The sequence below is a fragment of the Lynx rufus genome, unplaced genomic scaffold (assembly GCF_022079265.1).
Source record: "Lynx rufus isolate CCGP_SWC_20201006 ecotype Redwood Valley unplaced genomic scaffold, mLynRuf1.p SCAF_8, whole genome shotgun sequence".
In the NCBI taxonomy this organism is placed as follows: domain Eukaryota; kingdom Metazoa; phylum Chordata; class Mammalia; order Carnivora; family Felidae; genus Lynx; species Lynx rufus.
Genome location: NW_025814896.1, coordinates 92,068,296 through 92,095,034, shown reverse-complemented (window position 1 = coordinate 92,095,034; position 26,739 = coordinate 92,068,296). Strand labels below are relative to the sequence as shown.

At 37.8% G+C, this 26,739-nt stretch overlaps 1 protein-coding gene and 1 pseudogene across 4 annotated transcripts in view; both read left to right on the top strand.

Annotated features, from left to right (window-relative positions):
- Positions 1 to 403: 403 nt before the first annotated feature.
- GCFC2 (GC-rich sequence DNA-binding factor 2) overlaps positions 404 to 26,739 on the top strand; it is a 56,504-nt gene continuing 30,168 nt past the window's right edge. For 3 of the 4 annotated variants that reach the window (XR_006960157.1, XM_047068377.1, XM_047068379.1), the window contains exons 1-6: positions 404 to 718; positions 3,825 to 3,950; positions 8,229 to 8,453; positions 9,577 to 9,674; positions 12,666 to 12,781; positions 25,434 to 25,620. Coding sequence is in view for 3 of the 4 variants with exons in the window: in XM_047068377.1 (XP_046924333.1) it covers positions 448 to 718; positions 3,825 to 3,950; positions 8,229 to 8,453; positions 9,577 to 9,674; positions 12,666 to 12,781; positions 25,434 to 25,620 (1,023 nt within the window). In the remaining variant the exon portion in view is untranslated. Of the gene's footprint in view, positions 719 to 756; positions 1,254 to 2,335; positions 2,603 to 3,824; positions 3,951 to 8,228; positions 8,454 to 9,576; positions 9,675 to 12,665; positions 12,782 to 25,433; positions 25,621 to 26,739 lie in introns of those variants that run through there. The other variant, XM_047068378.1, reaches the window with a different exon arrangement.
- LOC124503373 (ragulator complex protein LAMTOR1-like) lies at positions 16,855 to 17,331 on the top strand (annotated as a pseudogene).

Here is a 26,739-nt window from a genome sequence, read left to right as displayed (position 1 = left end):
CCCACTTCAGGTTTTTTTGTTTAATTCTTGGTTGGAGAGAGAAGAGCAGATGCAGTTCCAGTCTAGGATGTGGGTATAGTGCCTGATTCCTAGATAGGGTTTGCACAAGGAGAGCCTGTGAGTGCTGCCCATCGTGGCGCTCACCGCGAGGAGGCTACGGGACTCTTTCAACCACATAACACTACAGCACAGCCAAGCCTTGCAAAGAGAGCACTTTGCAAGGCCAGCCCAGAGAACCAGGGCGGCCCTGGGAACCGAACTCGATAGAAAGAGCAACAGAGGCAGAACACGCATGCGCAGGGCGAAGGCGGAGCGGACGGCGCGCGAAACGAGCGCGCGCACGCGGCGGCCAGGCCTTATAAGCGGGAGCGCGCACCAGCGTGGACGCCAGAGATCCCGCAGGCGGGTACCGGAAGAGACCGCGCGCTTGGCGCCCGGGCCTCAGCTATGGCTCACAGGCCGAAGAGGACTTTCCGGCAGCGCCGAGCCCACTCCAGTGATAGCGATGACGCCGAGGAGCGGTCTGCTGAACCCGAGGCTCCGGGGGAGCAGGCGGCCCCGGGCCCTACAGAGGAAGGGCCGCCCAGTGGCGGGGGCCGCGCGGAGGTGACGCACTGGCGTGCTCGGGCCCGGGGCCCTCGCGGTCGTGGCCGAGTGTGGGCAAGTTCCCGGCGCGCCGCGGGGGCGGCTCCGCGCGCTGAAGGCTCCGACGTCCCAGGTGAGGCTGGGCTGCTGGGGAGCCGACGTGACGCGGGGCGAGGGGCGGGGCTGCGGGAAGAGGCCCTCGGGCTTCTCCGGTGGTTCCCGTGACCGCTCTAACTTCCATCAGTGCTGAATTCCGGCGACCTGGAGCCAGACTGCACGCTTCCCAGCACTCACTCGCCCGCTGCCCGCATCTCCAAGTCGGGCTCCTTGGGGCGACCACAAAGAGTCCTTTGGGGTTTGTGGCTCGTGCGTGTTCGCACCGTCGGGTGAACTCTCCCCAGTTATAGGTTTAGTGCGGTACTTGCTGTTTACGAAGAACCTAATCGTCATAGAATTAAAAAAAAAAAAAAAAAAAGCTTTCTGGTACTGTTAGGGGAAAGTTTCATGTACTTTTGGAAATGTCCCCAGTTAGCTTTCTAGAAAACACTTAACCAGAATAGTACATCAGAAGAATCTAGGTGACAGACTTGGCACGCTTCCTTTGCTTGTTGTATTTTTCATCAGTTATTTGCGGGAACGCAGATTACAACGACGGTGGATGTCACCAGGTAGCACAATGAATTGAAGACGCCGTAGACTGTACCAATAATGGCGGGAACTACAGTGCAGTAGTTTTGAAGTACCTTTGCGTTTTTAAATCTATAATTTAAGCAGCATGAAGATGTTTACATAAAATGTGTTTCAGTTAGAATTGGAGCTTAATAAGAATGCAGTTTTCAGTTAGTTTTGAGGTTAAAAAAAAAATTCTCTCCCATGTAACTATTTTACAAAAAACTAGTGAGTGACATTGTTTTCCATTTGCAAATCTTGATACTTCTGCATTCAGTCTTGTGATAGGTTGTTTCATTTGAAATATGAAAAGAAAACCGCAGGTACAGGGTGTAATAGGAATACTTAATAGCCTTTTAGATGATTGAGGGCGTTCTGCTTTGGTGTTACAACAAAGGTCAACAAACAGTACTTTCTTAAAGGTCAGTTTGCAACAAGCAGCTGAAACAGTTATCTGTCAGGTTTTTTCCCCAGTCTGTTAAATTAAAATCCACGGGTCTGTTTTGCACTTGAATGCAACTTTTGCCCATGCATGATTGGTTGCATCATGCACGGACTATGGAAAGCATTGGTTCACAGAGTTTGCAAATGTTGGTACATTTTATGATACAGTATCTCCCCCAAAATCTGTTACTGTTAGTGTGTTACTGCTGTGTTACTGCTAATCATCAGTCTTTAAGTATTGCAAAGATGCTCACGGTGCAGGATATGTTTTACAAAATTCCAGTTTTCACTTGAAATCTCTAATTCTGGAAGTGATAGGCACAGCTTTACTCATTTCTGAGACAATTTGTCAGTTGTACATGTAGAAATAACTAGAATTTGTTATTCTTTCAAGTAAAATGGTATTGCTCCTTGAAGACCGTGGCTAGTTCACCTTGCATCTGCTCACACAAGTGCTTTTCAGTGAGGCAACCATTGTGTTTCAGCGTGACCCGGAAGTGCTTTATACACACTTCCATTTTATTCCACAGAATATTTAAAAGATATGGACTCAAAGGTCACGATTTAATAAAGTTAGTGACTTTTAACTGCTGCATTGAGGATGGTAAGTGCAACTGGATTTTTTTTTTCCTGGCAGTGCATGGTGATGAAGAATACAATGGCTGCTACTACACATTGCTGCCACTGTCTTGATTTATACTGAGAAGCCAAGAGTTTTACCCGCCTCTGCTGTTGCTTCATTATATAAATAGCATCAGATTAAAATGGGCAAATAACATGCTAATATTGTGATGAGAGTAGTTTTGAACTCGCAGACCCTCTGAAAGGGTCCTAGGGACTTCCAGAGGTTGATGGACCATGCTCCGAGAACCACTGCTCTGGTGTTCATCCACTTTGGGAACAGGTAGGGGTTGTCATAAATAGTAGCAAAGAAAGAGGGAATCTGTACTTGTATTCCTTTGTCTTCTAAGTTTTGATCTTAACTCCAGATTTTTTTTTTTTTTAACTCTACATAGGTCTGTTAATTGTGGGACATTTTTAAGATAAAGAGTACTGGGGCGCCTGGGTGGCTCAGTTGGTTGAGTGTCTGACTTGGGCTCGGGTCACGATCTCACAGTTCGTGGGTTCTAGCCCTGCATCCGGCTCTGTGCTGGCAGCTCAGAGCCTGGAGCCTGCTTCCGATTCTGTGTCTCCCTCTCTCTCTGCCTCTCACCCACTCACATTCTGTCTCTCTCTCCTTCAAAAATAAACATTAAAAAAAATTTAAAAAAAGATAAAGAGTACTATGTAGTCTTTAAGTTTTAAAATTCATAAAAAAATACAAAATAATTGTGAACTGACAAGCCCTTTCTTGTCAATAATACCATGAATTCCTTCACATTTTGTTCATTCAGTTCTCACAACACCCTTATGGGTGTTATCTCTTAATGTTATCTTTGTTTAATAGACTGTTTGGCAGACTGTCCTTTCCAAAATCACAGAGTAGAAGCAAAGAGATTCGTGATTTGAGACCACAGTGCTCATTACAGGACTGCTTGCCACCAGCCATTGAAATATGGTAGAAAGAGAGTCTAAATTCCAGAGTTGAGTGAAATTAGATTGAAAGCCCTCTTCTCCACTTAGTAACTTTGTGACACTGGACATGTTACTTAGCCTCTCTAGTCCCTAATGTCCTCATCAATAATAGCAGGCATTTACTTTATGGAATTGTGAAATTCTACAATTGTGTGAAATAGACCTTGTAAAACAGATTTCAGTGCCTACCATATAGTAAGTGTACATTAGGTTTTTTTCAACTTCACCACCATTATTTTTCTTTCTTGTTTTAAATGTGCCTTCACTTTTTGTTGTCTTTTTTTTTCTGTATGGTTTCCTTTTCTCATTGCATCTTTTAAGAGAATATTTTATTAGATAAGTAGATTGTATAAATAGGGTAAGTCTGTACATGTATTAGATCATCCATTGGTTTCAGAAACAATGGAAATGGAGAAAGATCTGTACATTGCTTCAAATACATGGAGGAAAATTAAAACACTGTACTATATATATGCTATGTGTTGTGTAGAATTTAGGTTATTGATTCCACTATCTTGACTCTTTGTTATATTCAAAAAATGTCCTGTTAGAATCCAGAATGGTTGATCTTTCAACGGATGAAGAGAGTGAAACACATCATTCCCCAGAAAGTAAAGATGATCACAGTTCATCATCCAACAGCTCTAGCTCTCTGGAAGAAGAATTTTCGTCAATAGGTTGGTAAATATTGTGATTTTGGTTAACTTTATTTCTAATAGTATTTTCTATACCAGTGGTTCTTATTATTGATAACACAACTAACTCTAGTGAAGTATGAGGCAAGTACATCATTACTAATGATTGTCAAAGTGCCAGATTTGACTGCTCTTTTCCATTACATGACACGCCCAAGGTCAGACTGCTTGTAAGAGACAGAGCCAGGATTCAGACCCAGGCAATCTGCCCCAGAACCTGTGTTCTTAACCAGTGTGCTACACTTGGTGATTAATGCCAATATCTGAAGGGTGGTAAGAATTTGTTAGGATGTTTGGGGTACAGGACATAGCAAATGTAAAACTCTAGGGAAGACAACATAGCATATGCAGAGAACTAAAAATAGTTGTTGGAATGAAAATATTTGGTTGGAGCGTAAGATAGAGGAACAACAAAAAATGCAGAGAGACAAATTGGAGTCAGATAATACAGGATTTGGGAGAACTACTGAAAATTTTATGCAAATAAATGGCATGACCATCTTTGTCTTTTAGAAAGATCAGTTCAGGGGTTGGTAAATTACCACTTGTGAACCAAATATGATCCATCACCTGCTTTTGCAAATAAGTGTCTGTGGCTGCTTTTGCTCTACAGTGACAGAGTTTAGAAGCTGTATCAGAGAATTCATGGCTCACAGAGCTGAAAATATTTTTCTGGCTTATTACTCAAGCTTAAGGATTTGTAACTTGTTTTGTGCTGTGGACTCTTGTCAGTCTCATAAAGTCTGGGACCCCTTCTGAGAAAATAAAATTATGTAGTTTTATAAAAGAAATAAATTAACTTAGAATGTAATTGTTTAAATGCATTTTTTTTATTTTACACATTTTTTTTAACGTTTATTTATTTTTGAGAGACAGCGAGAGACAGAGCATGAGCTGGGGAGGGGCAGAGAGAGAGGGAGACACAGAATGCAAAACAGGCTCCAGGCTCTGAGCCATCAGATCATGACCTGAGCCGAAGTCGGACGCTCAAACGGACTGAGCCACCCAGGCGCCCCTAAATGCGTTTTTAAACACTTGCAACGTAGTAATAACTGCTTTATCAACATTAAATAACAAACAGTGGCTCTTGTAATTTTTTTTTCTTATACAAGTTCACAAGGTACAAAAGTGCTTAATGATGAAACCAGTATTAAGAATTGAAACCTAGTAGATAGGTGAAGCCTTGTCTAGATTCTAGATAGAGGGCTGTCCAATAAAACTTTCTTTGATGATGAAAACGGTCTGTATCTTCATTGTCCAGTACATTAGCCGCTAGCCACATAGAGCTGTGGAGCTCTTGAAATGTGGCTGATGCAACTAAGGAACTGGATTTTGAATTTGGATGAATTTAAATGGTCACAGTACTGCTATAGAAGATGGCACATTAGGCCTTTTAAGCCAGTGGTTATAAAGTGTTGGTAGCAGTGTCCACCTAAGGACAGAAGACAGTGTTCGCAAATGTGTGGGATAGTTTTTAATCATCATTGTGACTGAGGTATTGTTGGCCTGTAGTGCCCTAGAGACAAGAAACGATAAGTGTCTCTCAGAGTACAGGACAGTACAGCACAGAGAAGAATTATCCGTTCTGAAATGTGCATTTCAGAAACACTGAGAGTTGAAAACTTGTTCTGTGAGGGATACATTTTTTTTTCTTCTGGAGAAAATATGAAGGCATGGGAGAAGTTTGGAGATTGGTACATGGACCAAGGAGTGCATTTATTTCTTTGTTCATACAGTGGAATTATTAGAATGATCCAGTAGTGAAATATCTGCCTTGATATTGTTGCAGATACAGTGTGTTACTCATGGAGCATGATCTCAATCTCTACTCCTTAGATAAGACGATATATGTGAAAATTATTTAACTTATAAATCTGCATGTTGTTATTATACAGCAATATGCTAACTTTATTAATTCATTCCATGTCTGGCCAGCATCTGCTCTGTGGGAACCTTTGAGCTAGATGCTGGTGCCTAGACAAGAGAGGATAATACTCTTGAAATTTTACTTCTTTATTGTAGCTTGAGAGAGGATTAGCTTTATGTACAACTAGTATCTCACTGCTGAGTCCATCCTTGTGACTTATTAAACCCCACCAAGTCATTTGCAAACATCATTTCCACTTCAAGTATTTCTGTTTTTGTATTCATACACTTGAGTATTTGAACCTGAGTATATCATCTTAACCCTGATTTTACAATAAGTTTCCCAGAGGGCTGTAAAAATACACTGTTGCTCAGCTCCACCTCAGATCAACTGAATCTGAATCTCTGGGATGGGGAGCTTGGGTGCCAGTAGATTATCAAGATCTCCAGGTGATACTAATGTGTAACCAGCATCAAGAAAGGCTATATAGCCTGTTGTGAAGGTTTTGAGTCTTAATTCTGTTTTAGGTTATATTAGCTGTCCCTCCCAGCCTTAAAGACATGTCTTTTTATCTTCATATCACATTAAGATCAGTAAAACAGGGGCAGTGCAGACAAGACAAAATACAGAGGCCCTGTAGCTGATGACTACAGTGCTTCATGATCAACTTTTTTTTTTTTAGTAATTATTCAGCCACTTAAGAATCCAGTGCAATATGTAATTTTCCCCACGCATTTTAACATTATCCACAAGGAAACTATTAAATGCTTTGGGAGGATGGAGAAACATCTGACCTGCATCATTTCCCTGATCTTAATCTATAAATTAGTACTAGTCTATAAAAAGTAAATCACTTGATTTGATATTCCTTGTTCTTAATGAACATACTGATTTTTAGTGATCACCACTTATCATTTCATAATTCAAGCACTTTTTGTTTTCCTTAGGACTGCTGTCAAGCATTTTGGTCAGTAATTTCTGAATTGTCTCTTTTTTTCTGTTTCAAAAGTTAGAACGTTTTCACATCTCCAGGCACATGACCTTTTCTGTTTCTCAAAGAATTTGGATCATGGGTGCCTCGGTGGCTCAGTCAGTTAAACATCTGACTTCAGCTCAGGTCATGAACTTGCAGTTCGTGGGTTGAAGCCCTACATCAGGCTCTGTGCTGACAGCTCAAAGCCTGGAGCCTGCTTTGGACTCTGTGTCTCGCTTGCTCTCTGCCCCTTCCCCGCTCATGCTCTGGGTTTCTTTCCCTTTCTCTCAAAAGTAAACATTAAGAAAAAAAAACTTAAAAAAAAAAAAAAAAGAATCTGGATCAGTTTGTGGTAAAGTTTAGAACATTTTACTTGAGCCTTGGTGGCTTGACATCCCTAATTAACATTTTGAAGTGCTTCAAATAGTGAAAATTTCTTTTCCCATTTTGTTTACCTTAGTATTTTGCTTAAGAAACTGTTCTTTTTCCAAAAAGTTAAGATAAATTTCAGCTTAGATCATGCATGAAGAAACTTGTTTTGAGTTGGAAGAGTCCACATTAATGTGGTTTATACTCTATAAAATAACTAAAACTAGGGGCGCCTGGGTGGCTCAGTTGGTTGAGCATCGGACTTCGGCTCAGGTCATGATCTCACAGTTCGTGAGTTTGAGTCCCACATCTGTGCTGTCAACACAGAGCTTGCTTTGGATCCTCTGTCTCTCTCTCTCTCTCTCTACTCCACCCATGCTCTCACTCTCTCAAAAGTAAACATGAAAACAAAAAACTAATGAACTAAAGCAAGGCTCTATTAAAAGTTGTCACTTAAATATTCTTCAATGAACCTGATTATTTTCTTTACACTTTTTCACTTATTCATGTGGAAATCACCACAGGACCTTAGAGACTGAGTTGGCTGTGTGGTTTTAGTTTCTTTCTCACTCCCTATATGCTTGGATGGTCTGGGGTAGGGCAGGGCATAATACAGCGTCCGTCTTTGTGAGTCTTAACTGGCCTCTCCCCCATCATTCTCACGTCTACAGTTCTCATTGACTCAGCAACTCCATGTTCAGCTCTCCACATCCCTACTCCCCTCACAATCTCAGAGCTTCTGGAAGTGAGAAATACCCCTCAACAAAAAGTCAGCAACAACATCCGATGAATAAGAGAGCTCAAAGATAAAATGAAGTGGTATCAGTATATTTTCTGAAACTTCTAGATTTGGTTAATTTTCTAATTTACATTTAATCTCTATAAAAATAATTTTCTTTCGTAATGGATGTAAGTTTTGAGCTGTGTAGTTACATTCTATCAGAATAGTGAAAAAATTAGAAAAACGTGCCTTTTTATTTTATTTAAATACAGGGAATATGTATTTCTGTTGGTGCTTGGTTTTCAGTGTCTCCTTCTTTGTTTCTTTCAGTAAATATCCCTGATGCAGCTTTTATTCAGGCAGCCCGCAGGAAACGTGAATTGGCCAGGACCCAAGATGACTATATTTCTTTGGATGTAAAACATACCTCTGTCATCACTGGGATGAAGAAAAACAGTGATGAAGATCCTGAGAGTGAGCCTGATGACCATGAAAAGAGAATACCGTTTACCCCACAGCCTCAAACACTTAGACAAAGGATGGCTGATGAAACAAGTACATACTTAATTTATTTACAATATGTGAACATTAAGGGATTTTTTGCTGGAATATACTATCATGATCAAATCTCCATTAAAAACTTAATGTAATGTCTCATATTTTAAAAGGTGTTAGAAGTTGGTTTTTATTTAATACCAATTTGGTCAATGACATCATAGTCTGTAAAAGATAAATCTATTAAAATACTATTACCAAACATAACGTGTAATAATATTTAATATTGTCTGACCTCCACTTGATCTTTTTTGACAGATTAAAAAATTGTGCAGTCTTATTTTTGACATTGAAAACTTTCATTATAACCTTTGTAAAGATTTTTTTTTTTTAACATGGAAGCATATACAGAGATTTTAGGCTTCATTTATTAAAATCTCCCCTGCTCTAATAAAAAATTTCCTCACCCAATAGTCTTTGGGTCTCAAAGGACTATTCTCACATTTCTCATTTATAAACAATAATATGTTTTACCAAAATTTTTGTCACTTCAAATAATATTTTTTCAGAATGAGACTTTTGGTTCTTTATAACCCAGAAATTATTTTTCAATATTTAGATTCTCAGGTAGAATTTATAATCTCTGGGAGCACCTGGGTGGCTCAGTAGGTTAAGCATCTGATTCTTGATTTCCGCTCAGGTCATGATCTCATGGTTCATGAGATCGAGTGCAGAGCCTGCTTGGGATTCTCTGCTTCTCTTTCTGCCCCTCCCCTGCTCGTGTGTGGGCTCTTGCTGTTTCTCAAGATAAATAAGCATTTTAAAAAAAGAATTTATAATCTCTGTTAAGGAACACCAAATGTTTCATTTTTTTTCAAGTTTTTTTTTCCATATGTGAAACTATGGAAGTGTTTTTAGTGGGACAGTTTGGTGAGGAGTACAGATTCCCAGATTCAGGTCTCCACTTCAGCACATTCCTCAGACAAGTTATTATTAAATTCCTGATAGGAGTGTCCTCATTATAAAATAAGGATGATAATAGTGCTTTCTTCCCTGAATTGTGAACGATAAGTTAACATATGTAAAGCTGCTAAGCCAGCAGCACATTATAAGCCCCCCAAAAATGTTAGCTGATGCTATTAGAAGGGATAAATACCATTCATGATTTTTTTTTTTCCCCTAGCACCTAGAAATGAAGAAACAAGTGAAGAAAGTCAGGAAGATGAAACTCAAGATATTTGGGAACGGCAGCAGATGAGGAAAGCAGTTAAAATCACAGAGGTAATAATTTTTTTATACCATGTATATTAATTTTCTGTGGCTGCTATAACAAATTATCACAAATTTGATGGCTTAAAATAGACGTTGATTTTCTCACAGTTGTGGAGGCTAGAAATCTGAAAGCAAGGTGTTAGAGGGACTGTGCACCCTTTGAAGACCTAGGGGCAAGAATCTTCTCTTGTCTTTCAAATTCTGGTCACTCTAGGTGTTCCTTGCTTTGTGACTGCATAACCCCTTGCTGTCTCCTTCACATGGCCTTCTTTGTGCTTCTATGTGTCTTTTACAAGAACACTTAACATTGGATTTAGGGCCCACTTAGATAATGCAGGATGTTCTCATCTTGAGATACTTCGCTTAATTACAAACACAGAGGCTCTTTTTCCAAATACGTAATATTCACAGGTTCTAGGGGTTAGGACATAGACTTACCTTTTGGTCACTGTTCAACTCACTACACCTTATATACCATGTTCTTTTCCCGCTAGATTATAAACACCTTCCACATATTATTAGGCCACTTAAGGGGACCATTTTTTTTTATCTTTAGTTTTATGGTGACTGCAACATACGGTAGGTGTGTAAATGTAAAATTTAAACAAATATGTTTAGAGCAAAACTAATAAAAATAATTGTTCTTGAGCTCAAAAGTCCTGGATTTGGGTTCTGGCTACACCACTGAAATATATGCTCTGTGAGGTCGACAGTTATGAACTATTCAGTGTTTTATCCTTCTGTGCCTAATGTTGTGAGTGGTCAATAAATATTTGTGAAACTTTGAGCAAATTATTTAATTTTCTTTTTTTTTTTTTTTTAGTGTTTATTTTTGAGAAAGAGACAGAGTGTGAGCGGGGAGGAGCAGAGAGAAAGGGAGACACAGAATCTGAAGCAGGCTCCAGGCTCTGAGCTGTCAGCACAGAGCTCGATGCAGGGCTTGAACCCAGGAGCCATGAGATCATGACCTGAGCCGAAGTCAGATGCCTAATGGACCGAGCTACCGAGGCTCCCCAAAGTTTCTAAATCTGTTTTTTCATCAATAAAATAGGAAGATAATGTTACCTACATGAGTAGGTGGCTATAAGTCTCAAAATCATAATGATTTAAAATAAAGTGCTGATACATTACATAAATATAAAGTTATTATTTTTTAATCTGTTTAACAGTAATGCTTTGAGGGGCACCTGAGTGGCTCAGTTGGTTAAGTGTCCAACTTTTGATTTCAGCCCCAGTCATGGTCTCATAGTCATGAGATCTCATGTTGGGTTTCGCACTGGACATGGAGCCTGCTTAAGAATTTCTCCCTCTGCCCCTCCCCGCTTGCACACACACAAGAAACAAAGCAAAAAACAGTGCTTTGAAAGATTATTTGCTCTTCTAAATAAAGTATTAAGATCTCTGTGTTATTAAAACTAAGAAGCTAAGTAAAGTAAGTCTTTGGTTGTAACAATATTTAGAAATCTCTGACCAGAGAAATGATTTAGAGGGCTGTTTTTATAACTATAATAGATTTAGGTTCCCCCTCCCCTTTTTAGTAAAATCAGTGTAGCAACAGCATGAAAAAAAAATACTTGGAGAAAAAAACATGTCACAGTCCTTACTCTGCTCAGGTTTGCATAATTCCTTTTTAAGTATTTGTTTAATTATAGGCATAGTGTATATCAGAAATTCCCAGACTTCCCATTCATGGAACCCACAGTGGCTTTAACTTTATTCTGATGCCCTTAGGCCAAAAGAAGTACTAAAGCAATTCCATTTATTGAGTACTTAGGGCGATAGAATTTAATACTATTTATGTCCTAATAACTCAGTAGTCTTTGGAAAAAATAACACTGATAAATTGAAGAAAAAAAATCTTTTAATTTCATTTTTAAATAACCACACTTACTAATGAAATGTGTGCACCTCTTGGGCACTGCATGACACCTCAAGATTAGACACTGCCATTCTCCTTTCTAAATTGATTTTCAGTAGGTACTTGCTTTTTATTACATCCACCAAAAACCCACCTTCACTAATAAGACTTCATCAAAGGACTGTAGCACAATCTAATGTTGGAGCTATGAACTAGTTAAAACTAGTAGATCAATAAATGATGAATATGTATTCCCTGAAAATATTTAAAACATTTATATTTAAAATGTATATTTAAGGGCACCTGGGTGGCTCAGTTGGTTAAGCGTCCGACTTCAGCTCAGGTCATGATCTCGCAGTTCGTGGGTTCAAGCCCTGTGTCAGGCTCTGTGCTGACAGCTCAGAGCCTGGAGCCTGCTTTGGATTCTGTGTCTCCTTCTCTCTCTGTTCTTCCCCTGCTCATGCTCTGTCTCTCTCTCTTTCTCAAAAATAAAGATTAAAAAAAAATTTTTTTTAATAAATAAATAAAATGTATATTTAAAATATTTCATAGCATCCCTTTGAGTTCACGTGGATGCCTTGGCATGTAGTTTGGGAACCACAATAGCATACAATTTCAAATTCTGGTTTGTTTGCTTGACATGTTATAAATGTTTTCCCCTGTTTCTATTACATAGTTATAACTAATTTTAAAATTGCATAATATGGGGGGCATCCAGGTGGCTTATTTGGTCGAGGGTCTAACTCTTGATTTCGGCTCAGGTCGTGATCCCGGGGTCATGGCATTGAGCCCCACGTCAGGCTCCTCACTGAGCATGGAACCTGCTTAAGATTCCCTCTGTCTCTCCCTCTGCCCCTCTCCCCACTTGTGCACTCTCTCTTTCTCTCTCTAAAATAAATAATAACCAAAAAGCAAGCTTTTGTGAAAAGTAAGATTTTGTAATTTGCCTCTTGCATGCATATTTAAAGTTCCATATTTTAAAACTGTGAGAATTATAAAAATGTTTTATTGTAACTATGAAAAATGTCAAAGGCATGGAATTTTGAGCTGGTGATACATTGGATACCCAGTCTTCTCTCATGCTGTTGATATTTGTAAGATTAACGAGTTTTTTAAAACAATACAAATTTTCATATTTTTAGGGACGAGACCTAGATCTTTCCTACAACAGTGAATCTCAGACAGTGAAGAAGTTTGATACTTCCACTTCATTTCCACCAGTAAATTTAGAAATTATAAAGAAGCAATTAAATACTAGGTAAGTAGTATTGATTTTAAAATAATTTGTCCCAGACATTTAATAGTGAAAAAAGCACTATGTTCTTTTTAATTATTAAGTACAAACACTAATATTAAACATATTTGTAGGAAAAAATAGCATCACCTGTGTTACTCCACTAGTACAACTGATTTCCTTTCTATATAGGTCATTTTAATCTTTATAATAGATACATACCACATGGTTAAAACTCATAAGTATTAAATTCTTGTTTTAATATTTTTGTAAGCTTGTATCTGCATTGTTAAATAACCTTTAATTTTTAAAAATAATAAGTTGGGAGTGATGGCAAGATGCCATAGTAGGAAACTATGGCATACCTCATTTCTTCCTAGAATACCAACTTAGCAATATACAGTCCAAAAAGCCTTTATGAGAACTCCAGAAATCAGTTAGAAAGTTGCACTATCCCAAGCAAGCTCAAAGCCAAGAGCCACATTGTAATGGGTAAGAAAAGCCATTTCATTTCAGTGGCATCAGCCACTCTTGCAAGCCCACGCTGCTTGTGAGAGAACAAAAAAGCCCAGCTCACAGCCTCTCCATTGAGAGGGAAAAAAGAAGAGTGAAACATACATCTAATGTTTGGGCTTTTGGAGGAACTGCCTGAGGGACTGTTTCCTGCCTTGGCTATGTCAGCATCCTGAATGTCATACCTTGGATATCTGGGGGCCACAGAGAACAAAAGAGAGCTCAGTTGCTGCACACCCAGAAAGCCTAGAGGACTTCAGACAAACACCAAAGGGAGCAAGAGACTACAAACACCTAAAAAACCCACAAATTCATATAGGGAAGTTTCATATAGAAACCCAGAGGAGATGTATTCCTTGTAAAAGATTTGAGAAGACCTCTCCCTGCCCTCCAAATCTCTAGCCAGGCTGATTGGTGATGTTCTTCCACTATATGAAGCTATTTCCCTTAAGTGCATTTTCAAATGTACAAGACAACAACAAAAAATAACAAGAGACGGAGAAATCGGGAAACCTGGCACAACCAAAGGAGCAAAATAAATCTCTAGAACCAATTCTAAAGAAACAGAGATCTATGAATTACTTGACAAACAATTCAGAATAATCTACTTCTAGAAGCTGAATGTGCTATAAGAGAACACACACAACAATATCAGGGAAACAATACATGAACAAGGTGAGAATATCAACAAAACAAAACTATTTAAAAAAAAAAAATTCTGTAGCCAAACAATACAGTAAGTGAATTGAAAAATTCACTAGAGGGGGTCAACAACCTACTTGATCCAGCAGAAGAAAGAAGCAGTAACATCAAAGGCCATTGGTTTGAAATTACAAGTCAGAGGAACAGAAAGAAAAAAGAATAAAGAAGAGTGAAGAAAACATAAGGTACTTACAGGACACATCAAGCAGAACAATGTACACATTATGGAAGTCCACATAGGAGAAGAGAGGGGAGCAGGAACTTGTCTGAAGATCTAATGGCCAAAAACTTACCAATCTGAGAAAGGAAGTAGACATCCAGGTTCAAGCTCAAAAGATTAGAAGGATAAACCAGAGAAGCTCACACTGAGACAATCAAATTTTCAAAGGCAGAAAAAAATTTGAAAGCAGCGAGACAAAAGCACCTTTTCACGTAATAGGGATCCCCCTAAGATTATCAGTAGATTTCTCAACAGAAGCTTTATAAGCTGGAAGGACTGGGATGATGTGTACAAAGTGCTGAAAGAAACTCCCAGCCAAGATAATTATAACCAGTAAAAATGTCCTTCAACAATGAAGGAAAAATAAAGACCTCAGATAAGTAAAAACCAAGGGAGTCCATCACCATTAGAATTGCCTTACAAAAAATTGTTATTACAAGTCCTTCAAGGACCGCCTGGGTGGCTCATTCAGTTAAACGCTGACTTCAGCTCAGGTCATGAACTTGCAGTTCATGGGTTCAAGCCCCACATCATGCTCTGTGCTGACGACTCAGAGCCTGGACCCTGCTTCGGATTCTGTATCTCCCTCTCACTCTGCCCCTCCCCTGCTTGCTCGCTCTCTCATTCTCTCTCATTCTCTCTCATTCTCTCTCATTCTCTCTCATTCTCTCTCATTCTCTCTCATTCTCTCTCATTCTCTCTCATTCTCTCTCATTCTCATTCTCTCTCTTTCTCAAAAATAAATAAACATTGGCACAAAAACACTCAGATCAACAGAACAGAGAACCCAGAAATAGACCCACAAGTATATGGCCAACTAATCTTTGACAAAGCAGGAAAGAATATCCAATGGAATAAAGACAGTCTCTTCAGCAAATGGTGCTGGGAAAACTGGACAGCGACATGCAGAAAAAAGAACCTGGGCCACTTTCTTACACCACACACAAAAAATAAATTCAAAATGGATGAAAGACCTCAACGTAAGACAGAAAGCCCAAAATCCTTGAGGAGAAAGCAGGCAAAAACCTCTTTGACCTTGGCCACAGCAACTTCTTACTCAACACGTCTCCAGAGGTAAGGGAAACAAAAGCAAAAATGAACTGTTGGGACCTCATCAAAATAAAAAGCTTCTGCACTGCGAAGGAAACACTCAGCAGAACTAAAAGGCAACTGATGGAGAAGATATTTGTAAACAACATACCAGATAAAGGGTTAGTATCCAAAATCTATGAAGAACTCAAACTCAACACCAAAAACAAATAATCCGGTGAAGAAATGGGCAAAAGACATGAATAGACACTTCTCCAAAGAAGACATCCAGGTGGCCAACCAACACATGAAAAAATGTTCAACATCACTCATCATCAGGGAAATACAAATCAAAACCACAATGAGATACCACCTCACACCTGTCAGAATGGCTAACATTAACGATTCAGACAACAACAGATGTTGGCAAGGATGCGGAGAGAGAGGATCTCTTTTGCGCTGCTGGTGGAAATGCAAACTGGTGCAGCCACTCTGGAAAACAGTATGAAGCATCCTCAAAAAATTAAAAATATAACTACCCTACAACCCAGCAATTGCACTACTAGGTTTTTATCCAAGAGATACAGTTATGCAGTTTTGAAGGGACACATGCACCCCAGTGTTTATAGCAGCAGTATCAACAATAACCAAGAATGGAAAGAGCCCTAATGTCCATCGATGGATGAATGGATAAAGAAGATGTGGTGTATGTATATACAATGGAGAATTACTCAGCAATCAAAAAGAATGAAATCTTGCCATTTGCAACTACATGGATGGAACTGGAGGATATTATGCTAAATGAAATTAGAGGAAGACGAATATCATGACTTCACTCATATGAGGACTTTAAGAGACAAAACAGATGAACATAAGGGAAGGGAAACAAAAATAATATAAAAACATGGAGGGGGGCAAAACCTAAGAGACTCTTAAATATGAACAAACGGAGAGTTACTGGCGGGGTTGTGGGAGGGGGGATGGGCTAAGTGAGTAAGGGGCACTAAGGAATCTACTCCTGAAATCATTGTTGCACTATATGCTAACTACCTTGGATGTAAATTTAAAAAAAAAAAAAAAAAAAAAGTTGAACAAGAATTAAATAACAGAAAGCTTATATTTGAGTTCTATGCCTTTGACTCAATAAGTAACCTTAAACAGATCATTTTTCCTTTTTATGTTTTAGTTTCTGTTAAAAGAAGGATATAATCCGTATATGACTTAGGTCATAGATGGGATCATGATGTGAAATCGTTTATTACAACCATAAGAGACTCTTAAATATAGAGAACAAACTGAGGGTTGATAGGGGGGAGGCAGAAAGGTTGATGGGAGGGGAGAGGGGAAAATGGGTGATGAGCATTGAGGAGGGCACTGGGATGAGCACTGGGTGTTGTATGTAAGCAATGAGTCATGGGCATCTACCCCGGAAACCAAGAGCACACTATATACAGTGTATATTAGCCAACTTGACAATAAATTACATTAAAAATATAATAAAATAATAATAAATAAAAAACAGACAAATAAATATTAGAATTTTTTTTAAAAAGAGAGTCCTTCAAGATGTGACTAAAAGGGCTGCCATTGGACATGTCCCTCCTCGGCGCAACTTGAACACTTGAACCCAGCCATGGGTCACTGCTAGAGCAGTGAGAATAAGGACTGAGATAAAGATCAAGAGGAGCAGTTGCTACTGCTTGACCCTAGAAGCCCCCCTACTAAAGCCTTCAGTGGAGCTGAGCCCAACTACCAGCCTGCCTTCCACTCACATAGATGAGCAGGCCCTGCTCTCCCCATGCTTGCTAAGGGAACCAGCAATATCATTGACGTGTCTGCTACAGACTCCCAGGGCATGAAGCAGCACAAGTGCACGGGCCAGGCAAGGGAGTACGGCACCCACTTGGCTGTGCTGAGCAGCCTAACCCACTGGAAGAAGCTGCTGCCGCTGCCATGTCTTACCAGCCAGTCCCAAGTGCTGGCCAGCAAGCCCATCTCCTTTTCTGACTTGCAGCGGGTCTCCAGGATAGCTGCTTATGCCTATAGTGCACTTTCTCAAATCCAAGCAGATGCGAAAGAGGAGCTGATTGTATAGTTTGGGATCCCATGAAGAGGGAGATTCTTGGACTGCTCTTTTTTCACCTGTTTCTACCCTGCTTCACTGTAGTTCAAGTAGTACCTAACTTCTCTACCCTAGTTTCACTGTAGTTCAAATAGTACCCTAATCTGGTACTAATCACAGAGAAGAGTATGGAGGAGGAGAAGAGTGAGGCTGGAAGTCTGAGCAAGTGAGGATGGGGCAAGAGAGGGTAAAACCATTTGGGACTGGCATTCAAAGCCCTGGCTAGGGATGGGTGGGGGTTAAAAGGTTAGGACTTAGCCTTCACTGTCACTGGGAAAGTAGAGGTACCACTGTGAAGTGATCCCTAGGGGGACTATGGGAGCCCCTTTCGACCCTTTCTCTTGGCCTCACTCCTGTCCCCCTCTCTATGACTTAGTATTCACATGCACCTCACTAGGGTTTGTGGCCAGGGTCTGGACAAGCTTGAATGTGAATTAATTTTGTATTTCTAGCACCTTGGGTTTTTACATGTTTGGGATTCTGGTTTGGTTTCTCACCCTGAATAAAGGAAGTGTACTTACAAAAAAAAAAAAAAAAAAGTCCTTCGAGTTCAAATGGAAGGAGGCCAGCCAGTAGCATGAAGCATATGAAAATCTAAGGCTGTCTGGGGTGCCTCACTAGCTTAGTCAGTAGGTGAGCATGCAACTCTTGATTTCAGGGTTGTGAGTTCAAGTCCCATGTTTGGTGTAGAGTTTACTTAAAGAAAATAATAATTTGACACAGCTTTGGTTTAAAATATGTATAAAGCTGGTAAAGATTAAGTATGTAGACAAATAGAGAATCATGTAGTATTCTAAGGGTGATGTAAAAATCAGTTCAGGTATAAAATTTAAAAGATAAACACAAAAAACTATAACATTGTTAATGAATAAAAATTGTTTAAATATGATTTGGGACATCAGTTACAAGTGGAGGAAATAAGGAATAAGAATTTTTGTATGTGATTGAAGTTGTTATCAGCTTAAAGTAGATTATTAGAACTATAAGATGTTTTTTGTAATCCCCATGGTGTGCGCACGCACACACACACACACACACACACACACACACACACACACAAATGTATAGAAGCACAAAAGAAAATGAGAAAAGACTGAGAGCATGTCACTACAAATTCAAAACACTAAGGTAGCAAGAGAGGAAAAGGCACAAAATAACTACAAGCTAAAGAACAATTTACAGGGGCACCTGGGTGCCTCATTGAGCATCCGAATCTTGATTTTGGCTCAGGTCATAATCTTACAGGTTCATGAGATTGAGCCTTACATTAGGCTCAGCACCAACAGCAGGGAGCTTGCTTGGGATTCTCTCTCTCCCTCTCTCTGCCCCTCCCCCAGTAGTGTGCATGGGTGCTTTCGCTCTCAAAATAAACTTTAAAAGAAAAAAGCAGTTTACAAAATGGCAATAGCAGGTCCTTCTGTATTAATATTACTTTACAGTCAAAAAGCAGAATGGCTGAATGGATTAAAAAAATTAAAATCCAATTATATTCTGTCTGTAAGAGACTGACGTAGATTTAAGAATACATAGAGACTGAGATTGAAAGGATTGAGAAATATATCACATGCAAATAGTACACTAAAGAACAGTAGTGACATAAAAACTATTTGAGAGACAGAGTGCAGGATGGGGAGGGGCAGAGAGAGGGAGACACAGAATTTGAAGCAGGCTCCAGGCTCTGAGCTGTCAGCACAGAGCCCAACGTGGGGCTTGAACTCACGAACCGTGAGATCATGACCTGAGCCAAAGTTGGATGCTCAACTGTCTGAGCTACCCAGGCTCCCCGTTAAAAACTATTTTAAAAGACAGAATGACATAGGATATAAAGGGATCAGTTTATCAGGAATTATAGTAAACAGTTATATATGCCTCTAACATTACAGCACCTGTGTAAAGCAAATACTGACAGAGCTGAAGAGAGAAATAGTAATACAGTAATAATATTAGATTTCAGTATCCCACTTTCTATAATGAATAGAAAATCCAGGCAGAAAATCAATGAGGAAACTGTGATCTTGAACAAAATGGACCTAACCAGACATACAGAACATTTCTACCCAACAGCAGCAGAATATACATTCTTTTCAAGCACACATGGAATACTCTTCAAGGTAGATCTAATGTGAGGTAACAGACAAGTCGTAACAAGTTTAATATTGAAGTCTTTCCAAGTATCTTTTCCAAACACAATGGAATGAAACTGTAAGTCAGGAAGAAAAGCAAAAATTCATAAATATGTAGAAATTAAACCACATTTGAACAGCTAGTGGATCAAAGAAGAAATCAAATTAGAAATTTTAAAATCTCTTGAGAAAAATGAAAGCAAATGCTCAATATACCAAAACAGGGAACACAGCTAAAGCATTACTGAGAGGGAAATTTATAGCAATAAACACTTATATTAGAAAGAAAGAAAGATCTCAAATCAACAACCTAACTTTACACCTCAGTGAACTAGAAAAAGAACTAAGTGCAAAATTAACAGAAGGAAGGAAATGATAAAGATCAAAGCAGAGGTAACAGAAAATACACAACAAAAAAATCAACAAAGTTGGGTTTGTTTTTTTGTATGAAAGATTAGTAAAATTGACAAAAATTGACCTTTAGCTCTATACTAAGTAAAAAACAGAGTGGGCTCAAATCAAAAAATTAAAACATGTCACAGAAATTAAAAGGATCATGAGAGAGAGACTAATATGGACAATTATATACCAACAAATTTGATAACCAAGAAGAAATTGTTAAATTTCTAGAGATGTACAACCTACCAAGACTGATTCATGAGGAAATTAAAAATCTAATCAAACCTATTACTGGTATGGTGATTGAATCAAAACCTTACTAGCAAAAGCCCAGGATAACATGGTCTCACTGGAGAATTCTACCAAGCATTTAAAGATGAATTAACACTATTCCTTCTCAAACCCTTCCAGAAAACTGAAGAAGAGAGAACACTTCCAAACCCATTTTATGAGGTCAGTGTTACCTTAATCCCAAAGCCCAGACAAAAATATTAACAAGAAAATTATAGGCCACTAACCCTGATTAATACTGATACAAAAGTCCTCAACAAAACACTAGCAAACCTAATTCAACAACATATTAAAGGGATTCTACATCATGACCAAGTGAGATCTACTTAATACAAGGATGATTGGTAGCAAAAATCAGTTCGTGTGATACACTACATTAACAGGATGAAGGACAGAAACCACATGATCATCTCAGTTGATGACAGAAAAAGCACCTGACAAAATTCAATACCCTTTCATGATAAAAACAACCAACTAGGGATAGAAGGAAATTTATGAACATAATAAAGTCCATGTAGGAAGAGCCCACAGCTAACAATCCATGGTGAAAAACCAAAAGCTTTTCCTGTAAGATTAGGAACAAGGCATGGACCCCTATTCTTGCCACTTCTGTGCAACAAAGAATTAGAAGTCCTAGCCAGAGAATTCAGGCAAGTAAAAGAAATAAAGGGCAGCCAAATAAGAAAGGAAGAAGTAAAATTAACTCTATATAGATATGATCTTATATGTCATAAACTCTAAATAGACTCCACACACACACAACTCTGTTAGAACTAATTCAGCAAATTTGCAGGATACAAAATCAACACAAAAAGTTATGGTTCTATGGACTAACCATAAAAAATCCAAAGAGTGTGTTTAAAAAAAGTCATTTACAATAGCATCAGAAAGAATAAAATTCAGGAATAAACTTAATGAAGGAGGTAAAAGATTTGTACAATGAAAACTATAAAACCTTGCTGGAAGAAATTGAAGAAGACATAAATAGACATTTCATGTTCATGGATTAGAAGACCTAATATTGTTAAAATACCCAGTTTTACCCAAAGCAGTCAACAGATACAGTACATTCCCTATCAAATTTTCAGTGGCAATTTTTGCAGAAATAGGAAAAAAATTCTAAAATTCATATGGAATCTGGAAGAACCCAAGACTGTTTTGATTATTCAAACCAATAATCAAAACAGTCTTGAGAAAGAAAAGCATAGGCAATACAAGCAAAAATAAACTAGTGGGACTACATCAAACTAAAACTAAAGAGCCTCTGTTCAGCGAAGGAAATAATGAACAGTGAAAAGGCACACTGTGGAGTAAGAAAAGAGTTGCACACTATCTGATCCAAAGTATCGGAACTCATACAACTCAGCAACAACAAAAATCCAACTGAAAAATAGACATTTCTTAAAGTAGACATACTAGTGGCCAAAAAACATATGAAAAAAAATGGTCATCACTAAACATCAGGAAATTATAAATCAAAGCCACAATGATTAGGATGGCCACTGTGAAAACAATAAGTGTTCTCATGGATGTAAAGGAAAGGGAACCCTTATACGCTATTGATGAGACTGTAAAATGGTGCCACAGCTGTGAAAAGCAGTATGGAGATTCCTCAAGAGATTAAAAATAGAAATACCATATGATCCAGCAATTCCACTTTTGTGTGTGTGTATGTGCACAAAATAAGACAGAAAACAATTTACAGGGGCACCTGGGTGCCTCATCAGTTGAGCATCCAACTCTTAGTTTCAGCTCAGGTCATAATCTTACGGGTTCATGGGATTGAGCCCCGCGTAGGGCTCAGCGCTAACAACGTGGAGCCTGCTTGGGATTCTCCTTCTCCTCTCTCTACCCCTCCCCTGTGCACAAGCATGTGCTTATCTGAGAATAAATAAACCTTTAAAAAAAAAAATCTTTGCATACAGTGGAGTATTATCAATCTTAAAAAAGGAAATCTCAGTATATGCTACAACAAGAACCTTGAGGACTAAATGAAATAAGACATTCACAAAAGGTAAATACTACATTGACTCTATTTACATGATCTTTCTAAAGTATCAAACTTTTAGAAACTGAAAATAGAATGGTGGTTGCCATGGTTAGGAGGAGGAGAGGAAGGAGGAATTGTTGATCAGTGGGTATAAAGTTTCAGTTTTACAAGATGAAAAGTTCTAGAGTTCTGTTCACAACAGTGTGCATAAAGTTAATACTGTACTGCACACTTAAAAATAAGGTTAAGATTATAAATTTTGTTACATGTTTTTTGACTGCAGTAAAATAAGCATATTTTGTTAATATACTTGATTTATAATAATTTACTTAAATATTTCTCTGTTGGACATTCTGACTTCTAAGTTTTCTCTCATAAATAATGCTAAAGATAATGAATGTTCTTGTAAGTTATTTAATCTGTTACATTATTTCTTAAATGTCTGAGGAAAGGTGACCTGGGTAAAATGATGCATATTTTTATGGCTCTTGAAATAGATTGCCAGTCTGGACACATCTTTTATTCTCCTACTATTAAAACTTAAGTGGAGAGTATTAATATAAATAGTATGTTTTGCTAAAGATAAGGCAAACCCATCATAATAGGTTGTTTTGTCTTAAATATTTTTCTGTTTTACTACTCAGAATCTAGTGTGCTTCTTTAGATATTTGAAAGAATGAGTATGATAGGAAAAGTTTAAATAGTCCTATATAACATGTGATACAAAGAGAGAACTTGGTTCTCCTGCCCAAGTTAGTATTCATAAAGAACGTTTTCTTTGCCTTTTTTTTTTTTTTTAATACTTAGGAACTTTTCTTCTAATACTTGGTAATAGGTTCAGAATTCTTACCCTGTGTCTTTTATATAAATCAACTTTAAAGTAGCTTCACTTCTTAATTATATTGCAACTAAAATATATTGGTCATAGTTGTTCGTTTATATGGTTTGACAAAGAAAAGGACATTCAATAGCATTGTATAGTGAAATAAACATAAAAGTCTTTAGATGATACCAGTTTTTAGATATTAGGCTACCTCTGTATTATAGTGACTTGGCAAACTCCCCACCCACTCCCTGTTTTGTAAGTAAAGTTTTATTGGGACACAGCCATACTTGTGCATTTACATATTGTCTGTGGCTGCTTTAGCTACATCACAGAATTGAGTAGTTGCAACAGCAACCATATTTCCTATCTGGACCTTTACAGAAAAAGTTTGCCAACCTCTATTCTAGATGATTGGTTTTCAGTAGTGATGTTAAATGATGAAAATTGCCTTGATTCTGTATTATTTTTGTAATAACTTCCCTATTTACTGTCCTTCTGATAGTCCTTCGTTAACTGAAAGAAAAGAGCCAGAATTACAGCTGTTGCATCTAGAATTGCATATAATTCAGGACTTAGCGGTTTTTGTTTTTTTGCCTTTTTTGGAATTGTGTTTGAGAGAGTTGTCTTGCATGCATTATAGGGAAAAAAAGGTAGCAGATCACTAATAGTAGCATTTCATTTTATCTGGATAGGTTTTAATTTTAAATTTAGTGTATTTTATTTTTTCATTAACTGAGTTTATTTTAAAAAGAAAATACGTTTTTATTGTCTAGACAAAATCAAATGGTACAAAAGGATATACAGAGAAAAGGAAGTCACCTTCCCCAAAGAACCACTCCTCCCGGTTTCCTATGTTTCATTCCAGAAGTAGTCTGTATGTATGTCGATACAAGTACATATATACTTATATATTGCCCCATTTTTTATACAAAACTAAAGCACATCATATCCCCTGTTCTCTACCTTGCTTTTTTCATTTAATATGTATTTATGATCTTACTGCTATAACCAATAATATTCCACTTAATTAAAGCAGTTTTTTAATGCTTTCTGTACATTATTGTCTTATTTCTTAACTGTCTGTATTCTTTACATAATGCAAGGAAAAACTTGGAAAGACGAATGCATTAGTCATTGTTCCAGGGAAACTTAGAAAACATTTTTGGTCTTTAAGAAAAAAAAAGATGACATTTGGTCTAAGCAAGTGTTTACTAATGATTTTTCATTATACACAGCAAGTTAGCTGAAGGAGTTGAATTTTTTTAAGAAAGTTCAAGTCTACATACTATGAATTTGTTACTTCATTTGTAGTTAATTCTCAAATTGTAATGTACTCACAGTGTCGAATATTAGTGGAAAACACATTCCAGATATTTTTAAAGAAATAGTGTTTCTTATTCCTCTACTGGCAAATATACAGAGAGATAACTGACTTCTAAAAAATAAGCAGACATTGAATTATATTTGACATTTGTTTCTTGCTACGTTAGTTGATACATGTGATACTAATAAGAGTTAAAAAAAAAAAAAAAAAGTAGGCTGTTGGGTAACGGGCACTAAGGAATCTACTCCTGAAATCATTGTTGCACTGTATGCTAACTAATTTGGATGTAAATATTTAAAAATAAAAAAATAAAATAAAAGTAGGCTGTGTTATCAATAAAGCAGTGTATGGGGGACTACAGCAAAAACAGGAAATATGCCTGAAAGAACATCAAATTCTAATGACAGATAAAACCATCGAGTCATGGGGCGCCTGGGTGGCGCAGTCGGTTAAGCGTCCGACTTCAGCCAGGTCACGATCTCGCGGTCCGTGAGTTCGAGCCCCGCGTCGGGCTCTGGGCTGATGGCTCAGAGCCTGGAGCCTGTTTCCGATTCTGTGTCTCCCTCTCTCTCTGCCCCTCCCCCGTTCATGCTCTGTCTCTCTCTGTCCCAAAAATAAATAAACGTTGAAAAAAAAAAAATTTAATAAAAAAAAGAAAAACCATCGAGTCATAAAACATTAAATTATACCAAATCATAACATGTTCAAATGGTTTTAATACCAGCTTATTCAGTAATACCCATATTCGAAGAAAGACCACAAACTGATTTAACAGTAACTCCACGTGGATTCCCGTATTTCAAATATAAGACCTTGGATTGTCTAGCAACTCACCTAGTTTACAAATTCTGATCAATCCACACTTACTAACTTTCACTGTAGAATTATCCTCTGATTAGCTCAAGCACCTGAAACCTGTAAGTGTCCTTTCCTCCCTTTTCCTTTGAGACCTTTTTCATTGTGGTGTCCTTTGCTCAGCAAGTCTCGTAAACACAGGTTTATAGGCTTGTCAGTTTCCTTGGTGGGCTCTGTAAGATAGCTTTAAAAAAAAATTTCATTAGATTGATAGTTATCGTGGTAGAAATCAAAGTTGGAGAAACAAGGCAGTTTTCATTTATTTTTATTTTGTTTATTTAGATTAACACTGCTACAGGATACTCACCGCTCACACCTGAGGGAATATGAAAAATACATACAAGATGTCAAGAGTTCGAAGAGTACCATCCAGAAACTAGAGAATTCATCAAATCAAGCTCTAAATTTTAAATTCTATAAAAGCATGAAAATTTATGTGGAAAATTTAATTGACTGTCTTAATGAAAAGGTACATGGTCATAAATACAATATTTCCTTTTTATAAAGAAATCCCCTTACTATGAGATTTTTTTTTTTTTTTAAAGTCTAAAATCCCACAACTAATTTCCTTCAGGGTTTTCCTACACATTTTTGACATGCTGTGATATTAAGTATCCCCTTAATATTGGACAGTTGGGGTTTTTTTGCAATTATTTTGGTATTATAAATAACAAAGTTTTGAATATAAATTTTTGTGTTAAAATTCCATTTGTTTAAAAAAATTCCTAGAAAGTGAATTATTAAGTCAAAGTTTCTAAATATCTTTTAAGGCTTATGAAACATTGCTAAATTATTTGAATACCAGAAAGATTGCATCAGTTTAACTTTTAGCTTACTTCATTTAAAAAACGATTTTTGCAGGGGTACCTGGGTGGCTCAGTCAGTTAAGTATCCGACTTTGGCTCAGGTAATGGTTTCATGGTTCATGAGTTGGAACCCCACATTGGGCTCTCTGCTGTCAGCACAGAGCCTGCTTAGGATCTTCTGTCTGTCTGTCTGTCTCTCTCTCTCTCTCTCTCTGCCCTCCCCCCTCCACTTACACTCTCTCTCAAAAATAACATTAAAAATTTTTTTTAATAAATAATGTTTTGGGGCGCCTGGGTGGCGCAGTCGGTTAAGCGTCCGACTTCAGCCAGGTCACGATCTCGCGGTCCGTGAGTTCGAGCCCCGCGTCGGGCTCTGGGCTGATGGCTCAGAGCCTGGAGCCTGCTTCCGATTCTGTGTCTCCCTCTCTCTCTGCCCCTCCCCCGTTCATGCTCTGTCTCTCTCTGTCCCAAAAATAAATAAACGTTGAAAAAAAAAAAATTAAAATAAATAAATAAATAAATAAATAAATAAATAATGTTTTTTGCTTGTACATACTTATTTTGATCTCAAACAAAACCTTTGTTTTATTAACACATGCAGTCTCTTTTGGTGAGTTGTCTTTGCCTTGTTATCTTTTTTCATATTGGCAATTTTTCTTTTTTTCCTTTTTTTTCCTTATATGGTGAAAATTCTTTACTGCTTAAAATTTTTAATGCCACTTGATACAGGTAAACTTTCCAGTTTGTCTTTTGATTTTGTTTGCAGTGTTTTTTTTGACATC